Here is a 20708-nt window from a genome sequence, read left to right as displayed (position 1 = left end):
AAGATTTAACGCCGTGTTCCTGTGGGGAATGAAACCCGATTGATCAGCATGTATCAGACCGCTAATAACCTTAACCAGCCTATTGGACAATAGTTTAGCAAGAATCTTAGGTTCAGCATTCAGTAAAGAGATAGGCCTATAGGAGGCACATTTGGTTTTAGTTTTCCCCTCCTTATGGATAACTACGATAGATGCCACTCTCTGATCATACGGTAATACTCCCCGTTCTTGCGCTTCCAAAAACATACCTCTGAGATAGGGGGCAATCACATCGGGTCTAAGCTTATACAACTCAATCGGGAGCCCATTAGGTCCCAGTGCCTTACCGGAATTCAAGGAGCGCACTGCCAGAGCCACTTCATCTATGGTAAGGGCACTATCCATGAATTCTCGGTCCTCCTTAGTCAGGCCAGGGAGCTGAATATCTCGCAATAACAAATGAGTCCTCCTCCGGCAGCCCCGCAACCGAGGTATACACTGTACGAAAATATTCTCCAAAACTATCTACTATGCCCTGGGGGTCTGTTATTCGCTATCCCTCTGCCGTCTCAAGATCCGGAACAACCCGATCAGCCCTATCTTTATTATCCAACCAGGCGATGAGCTTCCCAGCCTTATCTCCTACATCATTCAATCGGCCCTGCTACTCTCTATTCAAAGCTTTGGCACTTTCTTCCGTGACCAAGGCTCTATACACAAGCTGCTTAAGATTCAGGGCATGTAGTTTAGACTGGGTCACCACCGTCTCAAATTCAGCCTCAATACTAGCAATCTCAGATTCTATTTTTACAATTTCTACGTTACGATCCTTCTTTGCTCCTACAATCAGTGACAAAGCCTGGCCCCTTATGACTGCCTTAAAAGCCTCCCACAGCGAGATCGAGGACGACACAGATCCCTCATTCTCCTGAAAATAATGTTCCAACGCCTTAAGCAAGTCCTTACGGATTTTAGTATTGCGCAGGTACCAGGGATTAATAGGGGCTATCTTACCGTCTGATCCCAAGGTCACATCGAACCTGACCCAGAGTGGCGAATGATCCGAAATACCCCTTGCTAGGTGTGTAGCCTCTGTGATGCAATATGACTGGGCCGCCGGCACTAAACAGTGATCAATACGTGAGACTACCATGTGCACCGGAGTGGAAGGTAACTTGTCGCTGATCCGGGTGAAGCAATCTCCAACCATCGACTAGTCCCACTGCATCCATAAACTCAGGAAGCCATCTTTGCACCCGTCCCGTATCTCTAGTGGGATGCCTATCCATAGTGCTGGAGACCACAGCATTAAAATCACCTCCCAAAATCAGAAGACCCCTTGGGAGGTCTAGAAGGATTTTCCCTAAATCTACAAACGTAGTTGCCTGCATAACTGGGGGGACATACACCGACAGTAAGGAAAGGGAGTGCCCCTCCCAACGACCTGAAACCCCTATATATCTGCCCCTATCATCCTCAATAACAGAGTCAATAACCATAGGGAGCGTCTTCCTAAGCAAGACCCCCACCCCCCTGGATCCCGACGTGAATCCCGCGTGTGCCACCAAACGATACCCCATTCTATGCATTGCCCTGCTGGAGTTCCCCACCAAATGCTTCTCCTGAAGCAGTACCACATCCGGGTTGACGTCCAAGGAACTGAAGAACCACACTACGTTTGATTTTATCCCCCAACCCATTCACATTCCAACTTAATACCTTCAGCCCCCTACCCCCCATCATAAAACATGAAATAGGTCAATCCCACCTCCTATTCCTGAAATTTAAAAATGCCACAATTCTGACCGAAGCTTTGAAATGCAATGCCTACAAACATCAATACAAACAAATTACCAACAATTCCACCCCCAAACAAATCCCATTCACCACCCCCCTCCCCGCACCCCTGCTCACGGTGTTCATCCGCCCCCAACTCGCAGTGTGCCTGTCGCCCCATACTCTAACTACTCAACTAACGAAAAGTAACCCTGAGGAGTACGACCCCCAATTTCCCACCTGCCCCCATACGTTCCTTCAGACCGTGTCAAACATTATCTACAACTGTCTAGTTAGCACAGTTTTTTCAGACCATCTTTTATCCCTCTATGTAGTCATACACCACCCGCAATAATGTGAGTTCCTATTCTTGCTCATGTGCGCCATCCTCTTCGTCTCCACTCCTTCGCCGCTGATCATTCTGTGAGGAGATGGTTTCCAACCAGTCCGAAGCAATTTCAGGATTGTCAAAGAACAGTGCCCTGCCCGCATATTCAACTCTCAACTTGGCGGGGTACATCATGGCATACTTCAATCCTTTATCTCGAAGTTTCCGTTTGACACCCATGAACGTCTGCCGTTGTTTCTGCACAGCCTGCGTAAAGACCGGAAAAAAGCTTAGGGTGTAGTTTTCACACTGCAGTGGGCCCTCGGTCCTGGAAGCTTGCAGGATAGCGTCCTTGTCCCTGAAATTTAGCACTCTGGCAATCATCGGCCGGGGTGGCGCGCCAGGTCGCGGTCTCCCTCCCTGTATCCTATGCGCTCTTTCAATTGTGAAGAATTTTCCCTGGCCTTTGGGCTTCAGATGATTGAGAATGATGTCTTCAATGAAGAGGTCAGCAGCCGGTCCCTCTGCTTTTTCTGGCACTCCAATAATACGCACGTTGTTTCTGCGGGCCCTCCCTTCATATTCATCCAACTTGCGACTGGCGACTTCACTGGATGTTTTAAGATCACGAACTTCCTGCTGTAAAAGAGTCATATCGTTTGTAAGACTAGAGGTTTTGACGTCTAGTGATTTAACTTTTTCAATGGTCTTCGTGTGGTTCGCGCGGAGCAGATTAACTTCTATTGTGACTGCATCAAGTTTATGATCTAGGGACTCCATCTTCTTGCCGAGGGAGGTTTTCACCCCGTCTATCGCTGCCATCACATCTTGCAACGTAAGTTCCGTTGTAGAGGCCGGTTCCCATGTATGCCCGTCTAGCGATTTCCCAAACCCAGGCGACCCTCTGGGTTGCGTATAACGATCTAATTTATTAGTTTGGGTGTGTCGAGCTCCTCTAGTCGATTTTGATTGTAGCTTTTCAGTGTCCGCTTTAGCTGCCATTGTGAGGACAGAGGGAGGGAAAGTCAGGAGTATCAGAGTTCCCACGACGCGCCAAACACATTTGCTTAGCCACACCAACCACCTTATTCACACTCCAGTTCTTCAGTGCTGATCTCACATGCGGCTCAAACCCGTTCTCCAAGGAAGGGAGGGCCGGTGATCCACTCAGTCGTACCCACTGCCGATATCGAGCACACCACTGCAATCTGTGTGACTAAGATAGTGGCAACTTCTCAAGGCGCACTCTCATCCCAATGGCCTCGCACTGAATACATAGGGATTTCAAAATAGTGCATTTGTCACTCTTACGGAGGTGACCACAGCCACAATGCAGCCTCAGTCAGTTCTGCTACAGTTGCTGTATTTAGACCGCATTAGTTATATTGGAGCCCTCTCAATCGCCAGCAGGTTTGCCAATAATAGTCCCAGGCTACCTTGCCCAGTGCAGCGTAGGTCCAGAATCGTGCAGCATCAGCTCCCCCTCAAACCGCGCCCCCCGTCTATCTGCACGTCCTTGTAGACCTGTGGAGGCAGCGAGGGGGGGGAGGAGGGGACGCAGTCCAAGAAGCGCCAGAAGCTCGGCCGGATCCTTCACGGGGCCGGACCGGAGACTCCCGGACTCGGCCCCGGTGTTGACGCACTGCAGCACTGGTATGCCTACTACCTGAGGCCCCGGCTTTTGGGCCTACGGGCCTCAATCCTTCACACCCCTTTTTCTTCGTTTCTCTGGGGCCGATCGAAGCGCGGATTGAAGCGTACAGCACCGCTTCTATTCCGGTAGCGATTTCCACGGTCTGTGGACAGGATAATGTCCAGGATATACCCCAGGGCAGCGGGGGTCTCTGGAGCCCGGGACTGAAGCGGCCATGTTGGTCGCGCTCGTAGCTCCTCCCCATGAATACATTTTTGAGTCACAATCCAGTAAAGATATAGGACGATATGGACCACAATTTTAGTGGCTCTTGATTTTTTTTTACAAATATAGATTTACATGCTTCTCCCCAAGGTGGCAGTGTTGGCTCCAAAAATGCCAGGGAATTTACAAGTTCAAACAGAAGAGGAGTAATGAGGATTTTAAACTGCTTATAGAATTGTGTCTGGATAAAATCGGCCCTTCAATCTGATCCTTAGTCATTAAAGTGCCTAACCCTGCTTTCTACACCACTGTGAGTTGATTAAGCTACTGCTAAAAGATAACTGCTGATCATACCCTCTGTTGCACGACAGTAACCAGTATAAAGACTGAAATAAAATTGTTGAAAAACGGTAAGTGATTATACCAGTAGCTTTTCTTAAACCGGCAACCACATTTTTATTGTTCTTATCCCCGAATTGGAAAGTCAGTAGATGACCCATCTCTTCACTGTTCTCAAAGCACAGCAGACATTTCACACAGTTTTTAGAGCAAGCCCCATCCCAATTTTTTTTCTTCCGTTGCATCGGCAATGTCGTCAGTTGTCCAACTATGTCAGAAACACCATTAGGAATGTTTTGATGCCTATGCCGAAGTGCATATTCCATTTCCAATCAAAGTAAGTTCCTAGAGCAGCCTTGCATCAGAAACGCATTCTTTCTTACCTTTTCAAATAGTGTTATAGTATGACTCTGGACTACATATACACTGGGTCCAGTAGTAGCTTATGATCAAAACTCCATCAGCGTGGGGGTGCAGCGGAGGCCAATTTATTTCACTTAATGAATAGAGACCATGAGTTCTGAACAGATAGTCCTAGGATTTAATCTCACAAACATGACCGGTAAAATACTATGACTTATAAAGAGCATATTAATTCGAGAAGATGTACCATGTGAAGCAGAATGAAAAGTAAAACCGGGTTACTTTCCCGGCAGGTCCACCAAACCTCTAAGTGTGTTTCAAGAATTTGCTTCATAGCTGCACTAGACTTTCATGTGCTGCTGACTAGCTTCTAAAGATGTTGAGTCCAACCCTGGGTGGATCGTCTGGTTGAAATGCCCCGCATATAAGAATTGGGTCCTGCCACAATAAAATTTCATTGTAGGTTCGTCCATATTTTTTGCATAAATCACAGATCAAATTTCTCCTGAAGAGAAAAATGGTGGATTTCTTTAGTCCTAAAGGCTCGGACTTACCCCTAACATGTTCCTACCTCCCTGCCCTTCAGTGTCTACATTAAGGGTCGGCATCGAGACTAATGGTTTGGAGCCTGTTAGATCTGATGTGCTCACCGTGTAGAACACGAGCTTCTTCCCTCCTGGGCCTGTGGTAGAAGAAAATCTTTCTGGGACGGATGTATCCTAGCCCGCTACATGGGCAGAAGGCATGACCTCTTTAGGCGCTCACAGTAGGAGGGTGAATGAATCCCATCACAACCAGGAACCCCTAGAAGTGTTTTTTTCATTATCAGATTCCTCAGTGACTGACAGTCTGGCTACATCAGGCTCTAGGCAGTACCACCATTTTCATTACAGCGATACGTCCTATTAGTGATAGTCGAAGTTTGATCCACCTCTCCATATCATCCGTACGTTTCTGTATAGCTACACCGTAGTTTTCACTCAGCACCACTGAGGGGTCTGCGTGGACCCGTATGCCCAGATATCGCACCAAATCTGTGGTCCATTGTAGGGGGTATTCAAGAGCCTGGGGTCTCGTCGCCTAAATGAGGGGGAAGATGGTGGATTTGTCCCAGTTAATCTTTAGGCCAGAGTGAGTCCCGAATGTCACCACTCTTTAAGAGTAGGGGTCATGTTGCTGTCGGGATCCCAAATGTACAATAACGTATCGTCGGCGTACGCTGATATAATTAGACTGTATTCCGGGAATCGGTTTCCCCTATGGCTGTGGTACTCGTGCATAGCGCAGGCCATCGGCTCCATCACAACTGTGTATAGTAGTGGCACTAACTGGCACTCTTTCTGGTACCTCTAGAAATCTCAAATGTGTCTGAAACCGTATTTCCCACCCGCTTTCATGCCACCGGGCTAGAGTATAATAGCAGGAACAACTTAGTAAATATGTCTCCCACCTCTATTTTACGAAGTACTGCAAACATAAATATCCATTCTACAGCATCAAACGCCTTCTCGGCGTCTAAGAATACAGCGGCAGCCTTGACATCTGGGTCCATCCACTTCATGCCCGAACAATTTGCGTAGATTATGGGTTAGATTTCAGCCTGGAACGAACCCTGCCTGCTCCGGGCGTACTATTCCTGGCTAGTATTTTTGTGTACATTTTGGTGTCAACATTCAGCAGGGATAGTGGCCTGTATGACGAGCAATAGTCGGGTGCCCTGCCTGGCTTCAGTATTGCTACTATCATTGCTTCTCTCAGTGTGGGAGGCATTACTCCGGTTTTGGCCATTCATATAGCTGTTTTAAGTATGGCTCCAAGAGATCTAGAAATGTCTTATAGAAGGACACCTTAAGTCCGCGAGAACCCGGAGCATTTTCAGAGGGCATGCTCCGCAGTGCAGCAGTGATCTCAGACAGCTGCAAGGGGGCCATTAGGTATTCTCTGTGTTCTGGGGCCAGCCGAGGCATTTTGATGTGAGCAGGATAGTCGGCCAGTTCACTTCATTTGATTGAGTTTGTGAGCTATACAGCTTCTTATAGTAACTGCGGAAGTCTTTGACAATGGCTTCCAGGGTGCATAGAGCCTATCCTTTTCTGTCTAGCATATCTGTGATTTTTTTTGTCGCTCTTGGGGGGCCTAAGTATTCCGGCCAGAACTGCTCTCAGACTATCCTTCTCACCGTGAGTTTGTGTGGTGGTGTATTTTCCCATATGTTTAAGTTCATGGTTAGCTGTCTCTTGCTATTCTGCCAATTTGCACTTTATATCCGCTTTTATTTGGGGTTCACGTTCTTCCTGCAATTTACTTTCCATCTCAGCTATTTTCCTTTCGAGAGTGGCTAGCCTACCTCCAATAGATCGCAGTACGCCCGCATGCTTGGAAATCCTTACCCCACATATGTAGGCTTTTAAAGTCTCCCAAACTATTGCAAAGGTAGAGACCGAGTCTATGTTGCGTTTGCAGAAATCTGGTATAGCCTGCGTCATCTTTGCTTTGAAGACCTGGTCTAGGAGGGAGTATGGCTGGAATCTCCATGTAAAAGTCGGAATTCCAGGTGTTTGATATTTGAGTGTGAGTAGTACTGGGGAATGATCCAAGTACGTCTTGAGGTGCAGTCTGTAACTCAGGTCCATAATCCCATAGAGACTAACCAGTAGTCTATGCTAGTGTGTGTGTCGTGTGGCGCACAGTAATGAGTCTATCCTGGAGTGTCAGGGCAGCTGTGTCTCCATAGATCCGTGAGCCATTCTCTATGCATCATGTCGAGAATCGCAGTAGCCACCACGCTGGGGCGCCTGGGGGGGGGTTGGACCGGTCAATGTTTTGGTCCAATATGCAATTGAAGTCACCTCCCCAGACCTGTGGGATGCCTGCCCATTGGCGTGAATTTGCTTCCACTGTTTTGGAAAAGTGAGGGTCATCATAATTTGGACCATAAATTCCGATTACCAGGAATGTCAAATCCTCCTTATGGCATTTGGCTATTACATATCTTCCACCCTGATCCTTATATAAACCTGTCAGGTGCACGCCGGACTGTCTGCCTACCCACACCAGAACCCCCCTAGCATGCAATGTATAATTAGCAGTGTATCACTGACCCTGCAACCTACGATAGGTCACCTCTACCCTATCCTGTTGCAGATGTGTTTCCTGTAGAATTGAACTGTCTATATTGTGTCATTTGAGATATTCTGTCACCTTCCTGGTCTTTCTGTTTTCGTTGAGGCCACTCACATTACATGTGATCAATCTTACTTTTTGCACATGCTCTGTACCCGCCACATCCGGTTGTACGTCAGTAGCGACGCCTTGTATCCTACCTTGCTATCATAAAGCCTGGTCACTATTCTGAACATTAAAAAAGATTCTGGAACACAATAATTGTCCCTACCTCCCACCCCTGCCCACGCTATGTATACCTCCTACTAACATAGCATACATCAGTCCCACCCACCCTCCCATTAACTCACCCAAACAAAACATTCCCAATTATAACCTCTCTTTTTTAGTGGAGCATACTCGGGGGCAGATGTTCCCAACTCCAGCTCCTATAGTTCGCCCCTCCTTTCAATATTATATGACCATTATCCATGGTGCTTCAGTAAGTTACATGGAAGTAGTACTACTCTAGATCAAGTTCTTGCCTATGCAGTTGTAATGATCCTTCATGGCCTGCTTAGTTCTGCTTGTGCATGTGTTCATTGCCAGTTTAAGGTGTCCCCAATGTCATTACCCTGGCTCTTATCAGAGTTGTGTTGCCCCTTAATGTTATGTGGTGGCAATTAATCTATTATATTTAGCTCCTTTGGTGATCGCGCTGTCTTCACTGCTCTTTGGGGTCCTGCGTATCACCACAGATTTTCTGGGAGACTCTGGGTGAACTCTGACCGCCTCTAGCACGCTCTCTCTGCTTTATATACCACATTGCCGAATAGGGGTCTGTGAAATGGTGCACTTTACCATCCAGTTTGATCCGCAACTTAGCTGGGTATTGCATGCTATATTCTACGTTGAGCTCGCAGTCTCCTCATGACAGGAAGGAATAATCTGCACGCCTCTTTAACTTGATGCATAAAGTCAGGGAACAGGGATATTTCAGACCCCTCTAATCGTAGCGTTCCCAGCTCGTGATTTCCGTAGGGCTGCATCTCTGTCCCTATAGTTTAATAAACTGGCAATGACTGGTCGCTTTGCGCCCGTTCCTCTACAAATATTTCAGAGAAGGTGTCTCTGGCCAGTAGTTCTGCCAATATGCGCTCTACGTATTGCTCCATGTTGGTGATATTGGTGGATTCTGCTATTCCAAGGATTCTAATATTGTTTCTACGCTATCTGGCTTCCAAATCCTCTGCCTTTAGTTGGAGCCCCTTTAGGGTCTTATCTATTGCTATGTGTCCCTCAGTTTCTGTGTGTAGGGCATCTTCTGAGTTCGAGACCCCCTGTTCTACTGCGTCTAATCTGTCACTGTGCTTGTCCAACCTTTCATTCATCCTGTCCATGCCAAAGGTGAGGGCGTCTATTTTGCGGTCAATTTTCTATAGTTTGCTGCATTGAGCGTAGGATCTGTTTGAGGTCTGCATCTGCGACAGCCTCGGGGTCGTCCTGGGAGGGGGGTTTCCGGTTGGGGGGAATCTGACTCCTGCGTGTTTGTATCACGGGACGTGGGGGTCTTGCGCAGCTCGAATTGCAACTTTGACTGTAGTTTATCTGGTTTACCCATTTTTATGTACTTATGGGGATCTTAACCTTGCCTTATGCAACCGCCAGGCGACGACCAATGGTCTCACTCCGCTAGTGCTGCGGGGCACCGAAAACTGAGCCGGAGGCCCGCTCTGCGCGCTACGGACTTCTGAGCAGGTTGTGTACCCCTACAGCTGTCTATGCCCTCAGTCTGGTCCCCGACTGGCACAGCAAGACAGGGAGGGCGCTTTGTCACATTTCTCTCTTAACAAGGTTATTTAGTGGGGCCACCTAGGCTTCTCTGTGCTATTCACGTACCCTGGGGTAATGTTACGCAGGCTCAAGCTCTACCCCGCTGTTTGGCTCAGTCTTCTCCTCTGTGCTGAGTTATGCCGTACAAGACTTTTGGCGCATCAGTCGTGTCGAATGACTGCGCCCCGCTGCACAGTGTTCAGGTTCATCTTGCGGGCCCCGCGGAAGAGCAGTCGTGCACAAGCCGCCGGTACATACACTGTGCTCTGCTGCAGCGTGCCACCTATGGTCGGTCCCTTCCCCTGCTGTGTTCTAGGAAAGTTAAAATTTCTGGCCGCAGCCACGTGTCACGCTTGCTCACCTAGTATAGCCCCGGGATGTCCAGGATTTTAGGCCTCGCTGCCTGCGTTCTATGCTACTCCGGTTTTGTTTTGTCCTCCAGGCAGGGCTGCACCTTTACACGTTTACAGGGAGAGGTGTGGCGCCGCGGCCAGGGCGACTGACGCTGGAATCTGGGGACCACGGTTCGATCCCCGGCTCCGGCGGCAGGTTAGCCCAGCACCATGTGACTCTGGGCAATAGCTCGCTTAATCTTCCCGACGGCCCCCACCGCCTAGAGACCCTTACGGGTGATTGTGCGCTTTACAAATGTGGACTTTACTTTACTTTACACGTTGCCACTCTAATCGCCGCAGGCACCACTTGTTCTCGGCCGAAGGCCCCCCCCAGCTTGACCACGTCAGCACCAGCTTGCAGGCCGCGTCAGCAACGCTGGCCCACTGTGGTAGGGCCAGTTCTCCTTACCCGGATTGCGGCTGGTGATGATTGATCTTTTCTCTCTGCTGCTCTTTAAAGGGTACCACACTGCACTGCATTTAGCCTGGCTGGGGCCCCAATGTACTCTTTTGCCCTCAGTGTGAGGCGCGTATTACCGCCTCAAGACTCCACCAGCCGGTCCGACCCTTGCACGGCGTACCTCACTCTGTCCACCTGCTGCAATACTGATCAAGCTTTAGCCTCTGCTGTCTGGGGGTCCACTGCCGCCCGGCAATACACTCATCAAAGAAGCAGCCACAGTGTCAGGCCTCTGCAGCGGTTTCGCTTACTTGCTCCCTTCAGCCCATCTGCACTGATCCTGTCTCTCGGATCTGCAGCCCAGGGAGCGGGTGTGTTTCTAGGTGATCACGCCATCCACTGCGCGCCACCACTAATAGGCCATTGCTCTGCTCCGGGATGGAATTTCAAGCTTGGATCAGTTTTTTTGGGATTTTCTTCCGCAGTGCCTGCCGTGCCGCTACCTAACACTACTTGTTCCTGTTTTCTTTTCGTGTTTCGCAGTCTGAAAACACCAGGATTGTGAAGGATGGAGGCAGCCGCCACAAGAGCTTTCCTTACGGGTGACCATCTTTGAGTCTGGCACGCTCCGCCTTCCACTCCCCAGACAGGCTGTTTACTCAAGCATCAAGCATCTCCAGGAGTCCTTGCTTAACCACAGTAATCTCTGACCCACCGGTGGCTCTTCCGATCCCTATCTCTAGCAAAGGGCACAGCAGCTGATTAACACCTGCATCCATACCTGGACCGGCATGTCTGCCACCACGAGGGCCTGATATCTTGATCCTGGCCTCCACACCCAAGATCTCCCTTCTCGCTGTCGGGAGTCTCACAAGAGCACAGGGCCAAGCAGGTGACTTTCTCTCCTGGCAGCACTCCATGCAGGGGAGCGGGAATCCTTCCCTTTGTCTGGCTGCCGGGTAATTCAGTGCAGATAGGTAAGCAGCTTAAGCAGCACAACTTCCAACTGCTGCCTAGGTTCCAGTGTAGGTGCCAGTGTACATGCACGTACATACATTCATAATTATACATAACATGGTAACCAAAGGTTAAAGTGATGGGTGAATGTCAGATAAAATCAACATTTTCTACTCAAATAAACACATAAATTCACCAGTTATATCTAGGAGAATTTGAGCCCGCGATGCACTGCTTAAGACCTTGCATATTACCTTACTCACTACGTCCTTTATGACATCCCAAATAAACAGGGGAGAGGGAGGGCTTGTAGGCCCCCTTAACAGGCCCCATGGCCCACATCCCCAGGGTGTGTATTTAAAAAAATATATATGTATTTATAAACATGGGAGATGGTGCTGTCTTTGTGGATCCTGGGGACCCCATCCCTGGGGCCTAAATCTAAGGGGAGGGGGCGTGAAGCCCCCCTCACTGAGGCTTAATATGCCTCAGGACTCAATCACCCAGGGTCAGAAATAATTTTTTTTAAAGGAAGGGGGCTTGGGATTCCTCCCCCCTCCCAGAGCTTCTAGAGGCCATGGGGACCTAATCTGCTGGGGCTGTATTGTAATTTTAAAGGGAGAGTGCCCTCCCTGAGCTTTCATAGCACCCCTGGGCCCATCCCATGGGCTGAATTCAACATAAAAGTAACATGAGCTTTCTCCTCTCTGGGAACCCCATCCCTCGGGCGAGAGGTGGGTGCCTTGATGCCCACCTGAGGCACCCACAGAGCACACGTTGAGGACCTTAGGGGAGTCCAAAGGTGGTGCATGGTGCAGGAGCCAACTTTGCTCCTGCATGGCGGGAGCCGCTATTTACGCTATTTATGCTTGCTCCCTCCGGGTGGGAGCAATATCGATTATGTTTCCCTGCCTGCATCAGTTCAGGCAGGGGAACAAACCACAAGTCTGCATCCAACATGTGAGAATTTTTCCAGTGCCAGTAGGGAAATTAGTGTCTCCCGCGGGTGGGCTCCCTAGGACACAGTAAGTGAGCCGACCCTGGGGGATGGGATTACTGGGGCGTGAGTAGGCACAGGGAGGCGAGTTGTGCGGCCCCCTACCCCAGGGGGGATAGGGTCCCTGGGACCTGTCCAGGCTCTGGGAGGGGTGGGGGTGGCATGCACTTACAAATTAGGATCTTAGGGTGGGGTCCCAGAGGCCACTATTGGCTTGGGATGGGGCCGCACGCTCACCTCCCCTTACTTAATATACATGGCCCCAGGGGCAAAAATGAGCTGGTAATGGGCTCTTACTCACCCCCCTCCCCATATATGGATAAAAAAATATGGTGGCGTCTGAGAAATTAGGCAAAAAAACACCAATTGTATATTAGCCTCCATGGGGGTTCCCCACACAGGGCCTAGGGAGGCAGGGTATCCCTACCCTGTCCTCTTACAGTCATCTTTTTTTTTTTTTCTTTCTTTTTTCCTTTCTTTTTTCCTTCTGTTACTTCAGGGGACCAAGTCCCCTAGCCCTGTAATGGCTGCCATTACACAATATACAAATATTTGTTTCCCTTCATTACTCAAAAGCTACTGAAAGATGTACGCTAAATCACAAAAGCAGTATATTTCTTGTCAAGATCTAGCTTTCTGCCAAATTTGGTGTAATTCCATTAACAGTTTGTGCTAGCGCGGACTAAAAAAAGAAAGTCTATAGCAATAGCATGGGAATTTTACTTTTTGGGCCCCCCTTCTTTTCTTTGCCCCCCGAACCTTTACAAGGAGGAGCTGAGGTGAATAGACTTTTTTTTAAAAACATTTTTTTTTTAAGTTTCCTAAAGATTCGTCAAACTGTGCAAGAGTTATTAGCAACCTAACAAGCGCTTTGTCCATTACAAAGCAGATCGAACTATACTTACCCATTGACGACCGCCAATTAATAATAATAAAAAAATAGATATTCACTGAAAAAAACCTAAGGTTACAAGGGCGTTATATTTAGGCTCAGATTTCACTCGTACAAAGCCAGTGAAATTCATCAGTTATAGTCACCTAAGCTAACTATAACTTAACCCCTGCAATGCACTGCTTATCACCACATATTACATCACTCATGACATGGGCCCAGCCTTTTATATGAAAGGGGGAGACCCCGTGCCCCCTCCCGAACCCCAACCCCTGGGGCCTTACCTCAATTGTGGGTGCCCTGGATCCACCCAGGGCACCTACTTATATCTGTGGGGGAGCCTGAAGGCCCCCGCGGTCCCTGCCGGCTCTCCGCCTCCTGCTGGAGCCGGCATTGCTTTAACAGACAGGGAGCTGCTGAACATGCGGCTCCCACTCTGTGAAAGCAATTCGGCGCCCCAGGGCTGTAGGGGGCGGGATGTGCCTCTGCATTCAATTTTGCAAAAGCCCCAGGGAGTTGACGTCACCTGGGGCTGCGGGGAGGTCCGCGTGGCTCCCCTCATTGATTGAAATTAAAGTACCAGGTAGCTGGCAGCCACAGGGCCTGCCGGGAGAGGGTCCGCTCGCCCACCTGCATTTTTTCAGGTAGAGCCCCAGGGAAATGGTGGTCCTAGGTGCAGTGGTGTAGGCACATGGGCCTCCCCCGCATGCATTTATTTAAAAGCTCTGGGGAGGCGCTAGTCTAGTGGGGCAATATTGAACCCCGAGAGGGGGGGCCCGTGCGCCCCCCTCCTTTAGTAGAAAAAAATGCCCCAGTACCTGACCCACCCGGGGGCCGTAATTAACGAAGCGCAGGTGTCGGTGCATTGTTTTTTATATTATTTTTTTAATCTGGGTCTACGGATCTCACCGAAAATGTAATTGAAAAAGTGCTTTTTTGTTTTTGCAGAGTACCAAGATGGCTGCCAACATTCCTGGTTTGAAGTTTTGACAGCTAATCAGATCTCTGCACAAAATAGGGAGGGGTCGCGTATCCTCTGCGTCCCTATTTATACATTTGGAAATTTCTTTAAGTTTCTCTGCAACTGCTGAGCGGATTTGCAGTAAATCACAAAAAGGCACTTCCCTGAACAAACGCCTACATTTCTGCCAAATTTGGTGTAATTCCTTTAAGCAGTTCGGGCTGTAGCAGAGTCTAAACTTTCCTATGGAAATTAACATGGGGGAAAACGTTTTGGGCCCCCTCCCTCTTTTCTCAGCCCCTGCAGAATCCTTGATTCTTCCTATTACCCTGAGTATGCTCATTACTGATGCAGAGAAGTACGAGGACATCTCCAACAAATAAAGAAGCACTTCATTTAGTTAAGGGAAGGTACCCCTGTTTAGTGGACATTCACCTCTTTGTAGTCTCATTGTCTTACCTTGACAAGGATTCACATTATCACAGATTTGTGGATAAAGACTCTTGAGGATCAATCACGAAATGACGTGCATGTCTCTGACTTTATTCTGCTCACTACTGTGCCTGAAATGATTTTTTAATTCTCATTGGATGTGTGATCACAGTAGGCCCGGCTGCCATGATCAAGCCTTGGGAACCTAGCCTCTGAGTATGGGCTCAACCACGTGATCTTAGCAGCACTGGTGGTGAAACACAAACATTGCCGCTGGCGGCAGCTTGACGGTAGGACGGTGCCTTGTCTTAAACTGGCTTTTGACTGCACTGATGCTGCATAGGGCCTAATTATCATCTCACACTGGCAGCGGGACAGGCTGGGATTTATGAGGTGAGCACTATTTACTGTAAAGGCCGGGCGCTTCTTTCAGTCATCAATCCTTGGCTCAGTTTCTGAACAGCCGAATCATTATTCTTTCTCCGATCAGCACTGCCCCTGTGTGAATCGGTATCGTCTTCCCAACTTCTGTTGTTCTGTCAAGACGCCACATGAATCATCTAGCAGTAGGTCATTATTGGCCAAAAGGCAGCTACGCAAGGTTTGTCAACTACTGTTTTGACATGTGCTCTGTCAACATTATTAATCAGTAAACTGCTGATTTCTTGACCACCACTTTTAATTTTATTTTACATTCTCCTCTTTTTTTAGAAAGCACTGGATTACTGTTTAAATGCATCATGTGCAGCAAATATATTTCAGTTCAGTTTAGGTTGGACTAGTGCTTTATATAACCTTGATTACCTCTCATAAGTTTCTGCGTCTCTTGTTAATGTTTTGAAGAATATAGTTTTGGGAGAGGAATTTAGCCGGCAAAGTAGGGGCTTACCCTAGTTGCCAATCAATGTTAAATTCCAACTGATGTATAATTTTTAATAAACTGTAAGTTAGAAGAATTCCAGTTTGCTTCTGGAAGCATGAGATCATTGTTGAATTAGATATGTATGTATGAATTTCACTTTGTTTAAAAGTGTGAAGGAGTATAAACAAATGTTCCCGAAACAAAAATAGAAAATATATTTGTGTATTCTTTGTTAAATAAAACGGTAATCTAATCTTATGTTGTCTTTAATTGTACTTAAAATGTGAAACTGTTGTATTTTCAGTTAAGTTGTTGATGGTGAAGTGTTTTTAATGATCTTCGTATTCATGATGCATTTTTTTTTTTTTTTGCAGATGAGCCAACACGTTCTTTGAGTGGACTAATACTGAAGAATAATGTGAAGGCCCATTTTCAAAACTTTCCAAATGGGGTTACTGACTTCATTAAAACCGAATGTCTAAATAATATTGGTGATGCCTCCCCATTAATCAGAGCCACTGTTGGTGAGTTTCTCTTTTCAAATGCTTATTGCCTGCAGTTTATGTGCTGTGGACACATTGTGATGGGAAATTAAAGTTAACATTGCTTCACAGCTATTTTGTGCACAAAAGGTCCGAAAAGACTTTTTCAGAAGTCTGAGATTGCACAGGGAGGACCAATGATTATTACAAAACCAAAGTCTCATGGCATTTTGTTTCCGATTTTTCATTTGACTGTTATTTTTTTATTTACAAAAAGGCGCAACACCAATATTTGCTTATTGTAGGAAAAATGATGGTAACAGGCAACCTTAGTATTGCAGTTTCTTTTCATGTAGCGTCCATGCTGATCATCTTGCAGAAACTGTTATAGAGAGTGAAGTTACCGCCTACACTAAGTACATCCATAAATTGTGTTTAGTGGCTCCCACCTTCTCCAACTCTTCTTTTTGCGTTTGTAGGTCTGATGTCACTGCACCTACACTTTATAACCATCTCCTTCCACTCTGAATCCTCAAAACTTGGAATCCTCCTATTATTTAAAATATCCGTATCCTGTATCAGGACTCTGGGCTAACACCACCTCAGTGGTCTAGCATCTGGAGGGTCCCTATGTTTGATGCAATGCTGCCCATTCCATCAAGTCTTCCATTAGCCTTCTGTCATGTCTTGCCCTGTTCATCCAGCTCTCTGCTAGCACCTACTGAGTCCTGCCTTTCAGCCATAACTGTATCTATGGTCCATAGGGTCAGCATCAAGGGTATGGTGATATTCTACTTTATGATTTTTCTACTTAGTACATTGAATTTGTATCCTAATATTCCCATCCGCAATATGACTGGTATTGTTCCTGACAGGTATTATTTTACAGTGAGTCTGAGTATGTTGCCCACAACAGGAGTTCCTACTGATAAGTCACTAGCATCTTACAGGTCCGAATCGTTCATGAAATCCGCTTCTGCTTCCCCACCTCTTGGGCAAAGAGCCAACCGCTCAGGATAACATTTCCTCAATTTTCTTGAAGTCGGGTATGTTCTCTGGAGGACATTAAATTGCACTAATTTGAATGTAAATCTTTAAATCTGTCTATCATGGGTTCATCGCTGTTCCTAACCAATGGCGTGCTCCTTACCACATCAGACAGCCTGGTTTCTCCAACACCCTCTTGGAACCATAACATTGTTATTACTAGACTCATGGGTTCCCCTTTTGAGTCTCTTCACTCGTGCCCCCTTCAATTTCTTTTGTGGAAAACGGCATTCTTAGTTCCCATTAGCTCACTTAGGCGTGTTAGTGAGCTCCAGACTTTAAAGTTAGAAGAACATTTTTCCAAATGCATAAAGACAAACTGGTTCTTCGTAACAATCCTAAATTTCTACCCAAGGTAATCTCACAGTTTCACCTCAATCAGTCTATCGAGCTCTCACTTTTTTTCCCTCACTCAGATTCTGTTGCAGAAAGGCTCTTCATACGCTGGATATTAAGAGTACTCATGTTCTACATAGCTAGAACTAAAGCTTTCGGGAAAACAAAGCAACTCTTTGTAGCGCTTTCTCCTCCTCATAAAGGCTATTCAGTATCCAAATCAGGCATAGCCAGATTGATAGTCCAATATATTCAAACTTGATACATTAAAGCCAAAATACATTTACCGTCTACTCACAGAGCACACTCCACTCGTAAAAAGGAAGCCACTATGGTGTTTCTTGGAAATATCCTATAGCGGACATCTGTAAGACCGCTACATGGTCTACACCACATACATTCACCAAGCACTACTGTGTGGATGTTTTAGTACACCCAACAAGCCAGTTTAGGTTAGGCAGTGCTACATACCCTTTTTCAAACTACTGCAGCTCCCACAGGCTGCCCACCTCTTTTCAGGAGGGACTGCTTTATAGTCTATGCAGAGCATGTGTACCTGAGCCTACACACCATCAAACTGATTGTTACTTATCCTGTAAGCATCTGTTATTTGCATGTAGTACTGTAGTTTCAAATGATCCCAACCTCCTACCAGGACGCCTGTGGCCGTTGCAGTTACACTATATTTACATTTAGCATGGACATCACATTTCTGACACATTCCTTACACTCCTTTCTCACCCGTTACGAGAAAAAAATCTAACAAAGGAGTTGATGCCCATGCGCATTATCACTGAGAGGGGTCACTTTACCTTGTGACTCCAAAAAAAACTTGCACAACTCCAAACCCAACACTAGATGGCACGAGTATGCAGAGCACGTGGATCTACAGCACTATATGCCTCAAACAGATCCTTCAGAGTAAGTAACATAATCTTTTTAGTAGACATAACCTCACTCAGGCACTTCAGTGAGTTTCAAGGACTCGCCATTCAAGAACCCTTCATTCAGGTGCACCAGGGTGGTCCTGCAAACTAAATCAAAGTTTCTGCCTAAAGTAACTTCACCTTTCCACTTTAACTAGACTATTGAGCTACGCTGTATTATTTCAACCAACTGATTTGGTAGCGTAAAGGGTTTTACATGCCTTAGATGTTAAGTGGAAGCTCATTTACTTTATTAACAGTACTAGGTCCACAAAAGTAACTAGCTCTTTATGGCCCAAAAAGGTCACAACATTTCTAAGGCTGGTATTGCTCGGTGGATAAAGTGTATCCAGGCTTCTTACGCCAAAGTAGGATGCATACTCTCTCTGCATGTGGCTGCTAGTCACCTCATAGGAGGAACCAGTTGATTCATAGGAAGTGCATCCCTGCTATAGTCAGTAAATGTTACCCTGTGAGCAACCAGCATGCTGTGCTATGGATTCACATTTGCCCACCCTCATCCTGGTGATGATTGCAAATTTTATTTCCCAGACTTTACTCTGTTACCAACTTGGTGTGCACAGTAGTCTTACTCTTCAATCTACATTCACATCCATCCTGCTGAAAGGCAAACCATCTAGGGTGGAGTCAATACCATGTGCATTGTGGATAGAGGAACCTCAGCACATCTTGAGTCAAAAAGAAAAACAAGTTGTAATGTTTGAGTCCGACACCAAATGGTAGCAGTTTGCAGAGCACATGAATCCGCAGCTCTACATGCAATGAACAGATAGGTAACATTTTGCATACCAAGGATTTGGACATAGAATGGTTAGGACTGTAAACCACTTTATTGATTTGTATTCCATCCATTTTGTTTTACATTCCATTTGAACTTATCCCTTGAATGAAGTGTTGATTTACCAATATTCCCTTGAGAGAATGCCGGATGTATTGGGTTCTGTGGCTGAGGCATTGGTGGTTTGGTGTGGTTGAATAACCAGTGACCTAGATGGATGTTTCCTGGTAAATAAATTGTGTATTCTATAAAAATGTCCATTCTACGTATATTTCTTCTTAAAGGAGTTGTTTAGAAATCTGTTTATCTGTTCCAAGGATAGCAAAAAAGCACCTAGTCACAGTCTAGACCAGGAAAGGGAGGGACGGGGAGGGGGGGTCAGGGGGGGATGGGGGGAGGAGAGGGGGGAGGAGAGTGGGGAGGTCAGGTTCCAACCTTTTCTGTAGTGAGAGCTACTTCTGATCAGTGAAAATCATCATGAGCTACTGAAGGCCAAGCAACTTGTGCAGTGTTTCCAGACATCCCCATGCCCAGCTTCATTGACTTTAAGCCTAATGTTCATAGAGACCGCTACTATGGTTTGGGCAAAATACTTTCACTAGGGACACTACACCAGGGCTGGCATGTATGTCTGTGAAAGCGTGGTCTGTGCATGAACTTATGTGCACGAATGAGGTCTATGTACATAGGTGACTCTGAATCTGTGTTGTATATACCAGTGGCACAGGAGACCCCTTTTGCCATGGGTGGTATCGTATATTTACAACACAAACATACTACCTTTTTTTTAACCACAGTGCTCATATGCATAGGACGGCCCCCGGCTGTCCGATCACAGGGCCCTGGGAATCCCTCTGGTGCAGGCACCAGGGGGATTCCCTCCCTCCGCCCCCGACCACCCCCGAAAAGCCTCTGTAGTTGAGGAAGAGCTTCCCCAACTCCAGAGGCTGTTTCTTTGGTTTCCCTGAAATGACTTTCTACGTGCTCACGGGGTTATCTCAGCCCCCGAGCATATAGAAAGACGGGAGAGGTATCATTGGAAAGGGGATAATCTACCCTTTCCAATGGTACCCCTCCCTAGTGGATCCCTGTTTTGGGATCTCCCCAGGGGGAGATCTGAAGCAGAGATCCACCCACTAGGTACCAGTGAGGTGGGAGCAGCCCCATGGACAAGGGCCTTTGCTCCCCCCATACATTTCGGGCTAAATTCAGTCTTTCTGCCCCTCCTGGGGGGCAGATGGGGGCTGCAGCCCCAAATCTGCTCCCCCGGTGGGGGTACGAAAGCCCACTAGAACCAGGGAATTATTTACTGCATAAATTAAGGGTGAGGGCTGCCCAATATTGGCACACCAATGCCCCCACCCCCTGCACAGTTAGTTTTTCTGCCTCTGGGGGGGGCAGAAAGCCCTCTAGACACCAGTTTTTTTTTTTTACGATTAATTTAGGGGTGGGGGCTGCCCAAGATTGGCATGCCACGCCCCAGAGGGGAAATCCCCAAGCAGGGATCTACCCACTAGGCACCAGGGAGGTGGGAGCCCCAAGTCTGCTCCCCGTGGGGCGGCAGAATGCCCACTAGAACCAGGGATGTTTTTTACGGCATAAATTAGAGGTGGGGCTGCCCAATATGGGAACACCAATGCCCCA

The 20708-nt window shown here is 47.2% G+C and overlaps 1 protein-coding gene across 2 annotated transcripts in view; it reads left to right on the top strand.

The window, feature by feature from the left end:
* The window catches only part of TNPO1 (transportin 1), a 1741771-nt gene that overhangs the window by 224872 nt on the left and 1496191 nt on the right, over positions 1–20708 (top strand). For both annotated transcript variants that reach the window (XR_013607056.1, XM_078675276.1), the window contains exon 3: positions 15849–15998. Coding sequence is in view for 1 of the 2 variants with exons in the window: in XM_078675276.1 (XP_078531402.1) it covers positions 15849–15998 (150 nt within the window). In the remaining variant the exon portion in view is untranslated. The remainder of the gene's footprint in view (positions 1–15848; positions 15999–20708) is intronic.

Source organism: Lissotriton helveticus, chromosome 2_1 (assembly GCF_964261635.1).
Source record: "Lissotriton helveticus chromosome 2_1, aLisHel1.1, whole genome shotgun sequence".
Classification (NCBI taxonomy): domain Eukaryota; kingdom Metazoa; phylum Chordata; class Amphibia; order Caudata; family Salamandridae; genus Lissotriton; species Lissotriton helveticus.
Note: the sequence above shows the minus strand (reverse complement) of the source record. Positions and strands in the feature narration are given on the sequence as shown.